This window comes from Sinocyclocheilus grahami, unplaced genomic scaffold, assembly GCF_001515645.1.
Source record: "Sinocyclocheilus grahami isolate Dianchi unplaced genomic scaffold, SAMN03320097.WGS_v1.1 scaffold344.1, whole genome shotgun sequence".
Lineage (NCBI taxonomy): Eukaryota > Metazoa > Chordata > Actinopteri > Cypriniformes > Cyprinidae > Sinocyclocheilus > Sinocyclocheilus grahami.
This window is the reverse complement of record NW_015505523.1, coordinates 2,452,845-2,462,215: the sequence shown is the minus strand read 5'-3', so window position 1 is coordinate 2,462,215 and position 9,371 is coordinate 2,452,845. Positions and strand designations below refer to the sequence as shown.

Genomic DNA, 9,371 nt, shown 5'->3' with positions numbered 1-9,371 from the left:
ATTGTTAATGGATTGACTTTATTAATAAGAGCATCATGGTCATGGCCACTGTAATAATTTCCTCATCGCTGACAGATATGCTAGTGCTTGTTGAAGTATTAGCAATAATTTGATAAGCAGAAATCCTGCAATCAATACAGGGATGCTCTTAGTGTGTGCTTTGGACTTTACCTTTTTTTATTAATATCCTCTCCTTGTGCAAGGCTGTGTTTATACATTCGTTTCTTCAGTGTTTCCAAGGACAGCTTATTTAAACTCAATCCCTGCACTGTTCGTAAAGTAGGTGACGCATTGTGCTTGCACTGACCTACACTTATACTTTTATGCTTGTTTGCTCTTCTAAGTGTATACCACCGATGTGAATACATGGGACGGTGGACTGTTGCACTACTTTGTACTGTGCTCTCTATTTTTTCTCTTAACAATAGTTGTATTAAACTGAAACAAGCATAATCCAATAACTTTAAACATTCTAACAGTCTAGGAAGGAAAGTGGAGGCCTACAAATGGATGGTTGGATGTCCCAACAAATCAAGGACAATGGTTTTATAAACACACTAAATGATGTGGTAATGAAAATCTAAAAATGCAAAAACATTTCTGTGAGGGTTAGGTTTAAGGCCAGGGGATAGAAAATATCATTAGCTCAGTATAAAAACAATAGAAGTCGATGGAAACTCCCCACCATGATAGAAAAACTAATGTATGCAGGAGAATAAAAAGGAATACATTGAGTTGCTGCTGAACAGATCTACTTTCAATTGGCTGCAGTAGACATGAGGTTGACATAAGAAACCTCTAAGGCAGAGATAAGTGAAGTCATAAGCACCGTGCTTCTACCAGGTAATTAAAAAGAACAGGAGATTAAAAGAAGTCATTAGCCAGGACGGTGGATTAAAGCACAATGTCAAACAGTGAGGGATTACAATTCACCAGCCTACATTCACTCATTGATCTTTTACCAGGTCTTGTATTATTTTATTTTTTCAAATTTTTAAAAACTTTTCCCCCTGAGGACCATTTGTTTTTGTTTTTTTCATCAGCTCTACCTTAGTAGAATTTTTATTCTTGTTTCTTTCTAATCTCTATTTAGAACTTCAGTAAATGCAGTTCACATCTCAGTCCCTTTTTCCATAAACTGCTTGTACGTTGTCGACGCATGGATTTACAAAACTAAACCAGCATGGGTTTTTTCACGTTAATGTGGAGTTGCAAAAACTGCTTCGCAATGTTAAAAGCAGGTTGCAGACGCCAAGCTTTTCATGTATAGTACATTACTCCCATGGTCAAAAGGAGGACACGCTGATCTTTTAGTTGGTTATGGACATGATATGTCAGAGATTTCAATAATAGGACATTAAGATCGATATAGGACACTGATGTTCCATGCCTATCAGTATTTTCTACTAGGTATGTACTACATATATATATATATATATATATTAGGGTCAGCCCGTATCAAGTGAGTCGACTTGGATATGACATGACCGATGTATATTATTTTCATTTCAATCCCTACAACATTCTACACATTCATGAACAAATTGTTTTTCAGTGTTACACAGAGACAGAGATCAGTCTCTTCAACTTTTCTATCCTGGTTCTGGTCAAAACTCCCTGCTCTTCCTCGACTTCTCGGTCTCCCTGTCTCCCATCTGCACCCAGATGTCAATTTGCCTCTACTTTTCAAAAGCCACTTCAATCACTCTTTACATCATATTGGTTCTTTTAACCCGTGTCAATGCCATGCCCCCCATGACAGCTCTCTTCCCCGTGAATGATTAACACCGGAAAGTAAAGAGCATCTTGGTAAGTGGGTGGCCTGTCTCTCTCATCCTCCCTGGCCTCTCCGTTCTCTCTCTCCTCCACATGTTCCTGCCCTGTCTCCTCTACGTCGTCGTCTTCTAGCCCCTCACTCTCTAATACACCCCTCCTCTCCTCATCTGGCACTCTAAACCCAAGACCAAGAAAACCTCCACCACCCTCTTCCACACGGCTGCCCATCCCACCTCCGAGACTTCTCGAGTGAAACAGGCAGGGATGGCGGCTTCTTGCGGTATGCAACCGGCCAAGAGAGAAACCGCTGCGACTAAGAGAAAGCCTACCACCAGGTCTAATGGGGAATGAGTTTGTCCCCGCAGCCATGTTCCCTCTAAACCAGGAAGGGAGTGAAGAGCTGCTTGTTGAGCGCCGGCACCTGGGGCAGCTCTGAAGTAAGTAGCTAGAATTGCGTCGCACACGTGTAGCCATTGCAACTGATAACGGTGTGTTAGTATTCATATCCAAATCCATAAGCAAGGCCTCCGAGTAGCTAGGCACCATCTGCTGGTTACAGCGAATGTGCCATTCAAGTTCGGTCATATCCACCGTGTTGACCCGCGATATGACGCGCAGAGTGGGACCCCCAGTGCCATGCTCGAAGCCCGTACCGTAATTTCCCGCCTCCGTATTATCATTGTCATTTGCATCTTCGTTCTCTCCGAACAGTTTCTCGACATGGTAGTGGACGTATGCAGTACGGTACTCGGCAATCACACGAAGAGGCCATGATAGCAGGAAAGCTGAGGCCAGCCAGTACACCCAGCGTCTGGTGTACCAGGGTGGTCGCGATGGGTTGGGGAAGGCCAGCATGTGTTCCCGAAAGTCGACGTTTTTAAGGTGCATGCCCTCCCGTGCTTCCATATAGTCATCCAGGCCCTCATTGTCCCCAAAGAAGCGTGCTCGCTGCGTGAGGTAGGCGGTCTCGGCACGGGCGCTGGCGAAGCTGAAGCACTTGGTGAAGCGCAAGCGAGTGACAGGATGTTCCAACAGGCCCTGCAGCTCTTTCGAAACATCTTTGACACCGAGACATGAGTAATCAAACTCGGCGCTCGCTGTGTGCGTGTTGACCCGTTCATGGTACACCTGTGTAGTCGTATAGGCGTCTCCGTTTCGGTAGCGAGTCACCTGTCTGGTACGTCGTACGTAATGGTAGCTGATGGCCTTCCACCAGATGCAGGGTGTGGCTTGTTGCAACCGCTGTATCCTGTCATACACCTCACTGATTTCCACCTTAGCAAGGTTAGCTGTTTTAGAATAGCAGTGCCAGCACTCCACCAAGTAGACGATGTACAGCATGGCCAGGAAGGCTACAGGTATATAGACGTAGCCGTTGGAACACGGGCTGTCGTGGTAGAGTCGTGCATTGCCTTTGTAGAAGTAGGCTTGGTCATCAAAAGTAATTACGGTGATGCGGTATAGGGAGCACCAGCCTAGCGTGCCAAAGCAGCCGTACATGAGCAAGGTAAGCAACAGGCACTTCCAGTGGGACTCTCTGCACAGTGAGCCACTCAGGGACTGCTTGAGGGGACGCTGCTATAGATGGGAGGAGGGAGACCGGATGTGGATGGAATTATAGGAAGACCAGAGAACAGAGGGTAGTGCAGATGGATTAGAAATTGAATGGGGCAGGGTTCAATAACAGATGAATTGGAGGTTATTGGACAGAAGGGGAGTGAGTTGATGCCAAAGCCAAAAGAAAGCAGAGGGCAGCATGGTTGGGGGAGAACAGGAGGGAAAGAAAGGAAGGAAGAAACAAAATGTAAAAATTAGTTCCGGCAGAAATGCATACAACATTGTACAAGAACAAACAGAAATTATGAAAATATATATGTACCTATTAAACTCATGATTTCACAGCAATCTTAAGAAAGCAGAATGCACATAATGCATTACTTTTACATTTGTAAAGAATTTAAAGGGCACCTATTATGCAAAATTTTCTTTTACATGTTGTTTGAACATAAATGTGCGTTGGCAGTGTGTGTACACAACCACCCTATAATGATAAAAATCCACCCGCTCCTTTTTTTAAATCCCCATAAATCATAAGTGGTGTCTCAGAATAAGCCGTTCGCATTCGCAGAATCCATAAAATGTGACATCACATTTTACAAGCCCCACCCACGACTGTTGACGGACACTGCTGTATTAGCAAAGGCCCCGTCCTGAGTGAGCCGCACACAATCCGCCATATTTACCTTCACACTAGAGCTTTTAAAAGCAGCATTCAAGTAAGAAAAGTCTTCTAATTAAAGCTATAGACGTTATTCAGTACAGAGTAGTGAGTGATTTTCTGCTTTTATTTTATTGTTTGGATCACATTAACAGCGGAGACAGCAGTATAGGTAGTGTATATTATGCTGCTGTCAGTTAATACACAGATCTCAAATAAACATGCAATTTCTTTCCCAGCTGTTAACCTTTGCAGACATAACCGACTGTGTTTTTGTAACTTAACGTGCATGTATTTGACAGTTTATGCGCAATAAGACATGAAAGAGAACTTAGTTTAAGGCTCACATGTCGTGTGACAGCCACTTTCTGTGTGCGTGCTTCGGATGTGTGTGCTCAGAAAACCGTATATCATAAATTTAAACTGATATGGCTTTAAAGCGCATGATTTCAGCGTGATATACATCATAATCAAAACCAAACAGATGTTTTTTTAGCAGAGTATCTGACGTACGAGCTGTGAAGGCACAGCCCTATTCTGGAAAAGGAGGCGGGGAACAGCAGCTCAATTGCATTTAAAGACACATGCATGACCACAGCGTGTTTCTGCTTCCACATTCCACACACGGCATTTTCAAAATGATATAATAAACGATCTGTGTGGTATTTTGAGTTGAAACTTCACAGACACATTCTGGGGACACCTGAGACTTATATTACATCTTGTAAAAAGGGGCATAATAGGTGCCCTTTAACACTTATTTTCTATCATATTTTTCTACAGACCCTCTAGGACTCCTTTGCAGCCTCATGGGGGTCCCCGAACTCTATGTTCAACCCGTGTTTTAGATGATTCAGGGAACTAGTATATTTCATTTGTATTACAACATGCACAGCTGAGTGAATCACAGCCTGCTATATCCACTCTGACATGCAGCAGAGAACTCGGTAATAGATCATTCTCCTGAGGGCTGAATACATTTCCTGGCTGCTCGTAACCCAAACCATGTCTCCTTTTAAAATGCTCTGTATGACTTTGGAGGGGAAGTCTAGATGCTTTTAGACATCATTGAGTGCATCATCTCAACTAAATGCATATGGATCTCTACTGCCTACTCTGACCCCAGTGGCGGCTTTTGGTATTGTGGCCATATGTGCAAAGATGAACTGGTTCCAAACTAGCAGGAGGGAGAAAAAGCAAACCATACAGTTTGTCTGAAAGGTATGGCACAAAAAGATTAGGTTTTCTACGGTTTCTATGGTCTGCAATATTTTATTTTTTCGTCCTTTCTTTGTCCTTTTTCCCTGCTGTCTCTTCTTTAGCAACATCACATACACACTCTCTAATACACACACAGATACTTACACACATAAATCAGCAAATAGTATGAGCAATGCCCTTGCTGTGGGAAACTGCAGCACTAAAAGCAGGCTGCAGCCCAAGAATGGCATGGAGGCTGTGCTCCTCTTGGCAGGAGTTTAATTGTTTCTTTTACAAGGACAAGAGAGCAAACTGGGATGGGAGAGATAGAATCCATTGGGGCCTGCAGTGAGCTTTACCATGTGCACAAGCTGATATCTATGCATGTTTTTAATAATGGCAACTTGAGCCATGAAACATGATAATACAGCATATTATATAAAAATAATATTCCCATATATGCACACATATAGGTTTGTATGTCTGTAAATTTTGGATTACAAAGTATCATTACTCCTTCAAATTTCAATAAAATATGCAACCTTATCACAAATGAATTATTTATTCACTACTAGATGCTTTCACTGCACAGCATCTCAGAGACGTGCAGTTGTGGGAGGGTGAGAAGCTAGTGTTGGTACTGCAAGAAAATGTGTCCTAAGAGATGTGAATGATATTCAGTGAGATTCAATACTGGAGGCTGTGATTAGGACACTTGCATGGCAGTGATGTATAAATAGTGGATAAAGTTTGCTCAGAGCCACTCTTAATAGGTTAAATTATTTAGATGCCCTGAGAATGTCTGCAGTCATATGATCATGTGTATTTGAATGCTTTTTACATGAGAGGCAAAAATAATAAAATCAAGCCCAAGTGTAAGTGTTTTCCTGCAAGTGTGTATGAGTCAATACATTATTTGCCCTCTTGGGAAAGGGGATAAGACAGCAAAAGCAAGTGGCTGTTTGTTTTCGCTCAGTTTACTTGCTGGTTGTGCATAAAACATAAGTTGGGAACCGAGAAACAATCATATTCATATTGAATATGTATAATACTGTTCATATTCAGGTTTTATTAGGTTTTTACATTATTCGTACATTTTTGTATGATCTGCTCACACCCCACACTCTCAGAAAAAAAGTACAAAATATGTCACTGGGACAATACCTTTTCAGTAGGTACAGTTTTAGATTTTTTTTACTCCTAAAGGGAGCATATTAGTACCTTAAACTAATATCTTTACGATTCCCATCTCTGCTAGAGGCTTTCCTTTCATTTCTATTTGTGAGTGCAATATTTTGAGATGAAGGACACTGGACTCATAAAATATTCAGTCTGAACAAATGATATTGAGAGTGAAATGCATCAGTGTTTGGGCTACAGAGCACACTAATCAGTGCATAGCTAGTACACGAGAGAGACTAGTTATGAGTTAGAGGCGTGTGGATATACTAACGATGGTAAAAAGCAGAGGAGAAAGGGATACTCAAATTAAAACAGGAAAGTCTGAGTGCCCTCTTAAAGTCTTAATTGCCTTGTCAGCATATACATCTATTTCTATTTGACCAGGCGAGTGCTCACTGAGATGCGTTAATCCACAAAGCAACACGAAAGAAGCATACAGACTCATTGGCAGACACACTGCCCTGTATGAAGCAGAGAACAGCTGAACGACAGACATTGTAAACTGAGAGCTGTCACTAAACAGAAATAGCTGCAGCTAAAATTATTGATACGTTTGTATGTGACAATGTAGCACAAACATTATGAAAACTCAATAATGATTACAAAAACTTCCCATCCCCCACTGTCTCTCAGCCTATCGATCGGTCTGTAACAGTATATGGGGGGTAAACTCAGCAACTGAGGGTGTGAGTGAGAGAAAGAATAGAGAGAAGGCTTGTACTGTCACAAATAATACATTTAAAGTAATGCAAGGCACTGTGTGTGCTGTCAGAAAAGTGTGTGTGTTAATTATTGGATTTTCTTTAATGAACTTCACACTGAATGAATAACTGTCCAGAAAATAATGAACGCCTCCACTGAGACCTGACCTCCAGTTATCTAAGATAAACGTTGTGAGCCAGATGGGAAAAGTCAAAGTAAGAAAATCTGAGTGCAAAGAAAACCTAGATTTCAATGCACACATTTAAGGTGATGTAGTTTTTTACTTTTAAAATCTTTGCTTCTATCTAACTTCATATAAGTAAGCAGTTTGCAGATTGGTTTCTCTGAAAATGTCATTTTTTATAACAAACAGAAGGCAAATAGCGATATGAATGTATTTAGCCAATCCTCTCTGTATTAGATGCATGATATCATTCTTTCTATCACAGATCTGGCAAAATAGAGAAATGGAAATAATGGGGGGTGCATTCTCATCTACTAGCTTTCATCGTTCCTATTGGTGACATAGCATATAGACAGGTTACAGGCCCCTCCCCTTAATAAACAGGCAATTCCAATCCAGATTAAACAAAGTCAAATGTCTTAAGCAAATACTGGTAAATCTAAAAAAATATCCTAACACCTTTTTTTAATGCACTAAGCAATGCAGTGTTAATGCACAGCATGATTTCACATAAGGGAGTATTTCAAAATCATATTTTCTTAATGTGATTAGCTCTCTGCTGTACCAATTTTCTTTACTTTGCAACCACATTTATGATGGTAATAAAATAGATAAATATGAAGGTGACTTTGAATAAACAAAAAAAAAGCTTTTGCTTGATCACACCGCATTTAGTAGTAAGAGTAATATAAATTATTTGCCTGTAATGAAAGTCTGTTAACTAGAAGCATCATTGGTTATTGATTGTAGATACAGCTCGTCTGTGTTTAGACGGTTTTTTTGTATTTGTGTATAGGCCTATCCTTAATATTTAACAGCTAATTAAAATAAAGGAATTTAGGCTCCTAAATAAGCTAATTTTATTAGATTGTCACGTAGTGTGATAATGTGTAGTGCAAATAACATTTTTATTTAAACATATTTTATTCTGACATCAGTAAAAATGAATAGCAATCACTCGCACCATAGCCTAAGTAAAACCTTTTGATTAATTACCTTTCATTTTTGCACACGGTTGCCTACAGGCAAGCTAACTAAAAAGTATGTATTATTTCTGAATTTGTCTTAGTATTAATGATTTCATAATGCATGCAACAGAACTGTGTAGCAAAATATCTATACAATATAAAACGTAGGCTATAATATATATGTACACTCAAACACATGTCTACGATATTTTCTTTTCATCGCATTTCACCTTCTACATATTCAGAAGACATGCAATACATCAAGAAAGAACTCGTGGTTTTATTTACCAACATTTTCACGCCTTACCTCCTCTCTTCCGCCCCCATTCAATGTGGGCGCTTCTCCCGTCACAGTCACCCCTTGCATTTTTCACTAACATGTATTATGTCTGCACACACGGTCCAGGATGAAAAGTAGCGCTGCGGTCCACCGTCAGGACCTCTCCGTAACCTAGTTCACCCCATCAGCGGCGGGTGCCACCACGTTTCTATGGTGGCGACGTTCAGTACAAAAGAGCATCCCCAAAAGAGGCGTCCGTTCCCTTTCGTATCTTACAGAGGTTATCCCCTTATCCCAGTAGCGATTCTTCTGGATTCTAGTCCGGTCAAGGATCAAGAATAACGGGTAACTGTCGCGCTTGATTTCCCCTCAGTCTGTGTGACAAAAGCATCGCACGCTCGAGACGGAGCGATGGCTGGGCAGCGCGCGCATCATACACAGCTGCTCTGTCGAAGACTGCAGATCACCGTGTGTCGTAATCAGTTGCGGCGAGATTAATCTTTGATTATATTCTCTCTACGTTTTAATTGAACTCGAAATGACGGAATCCTCAGACTCTCCTTCCCGAGCATCTCGTATTTTCCACCTCAACCTGCTTTCACCTGAACGGTCTCCTTGCGGACTTCACTCTGACGTCATCCTTAAACGCGCCTTCAAATCCTAATAATTGGCCAGTTCGTACCAGCCCGCTGACAGCGTGTGCAAGCCCAGGGTTTCAAATTGAGGTTTAGTTTTCGTTTAGTCTAGTTTAGGGCTGGACGATATGGCCAAAATTTATATCACGATATATTTCTTAATTTCGGTCGATACGATATAATTCCGATATCGATATGAACACTATTAAAAAGCCTCATAAAAACG

The 9,371-nt window shown here is 41.1% G+C and overlaps 1 protein-coding gene across 2 annotated transcripts; it reads right to left on the bottom strand.

Moving 5' to 3' along the window:
• Positions 1-1,003: 1,003 nt before the first annotated feature.
• On the bottom strand, positions 1,004-9,112 carry LOC107548206 (transmembrane protein 151B-like). 2 transcript variants are annotated; one of them, XM_016228824.1, is made up of 2 exons: positions 8,538-9,112; positions 1,004-3,354 (listed from the first exon to the last, which is right to left on the bottom strand). In XM_016228824.1, the coding sequence occupies exons 1-2, from the start codon at positions 8,595-8,597 to the stop codon at positions 1,729-1,731; spliced, it is 1,686 nt and encodes a 561-aa protein (XP_016084310.1). In that variant the 5' UTR covers positions 8,598-9,112; the 3' UTR covers positions 1,004-1,728. The 2 variants fall into 2 exon arrangements, with proteins under 2 accessions (XP_016084310.1, XP_016084311.1); XM_016228825.1 differs by having other exon boundaries at positions 1,004-3,351.
• Between the last annotated feature and the right edge of the window lie 259 nt (positions 9,113-9,371).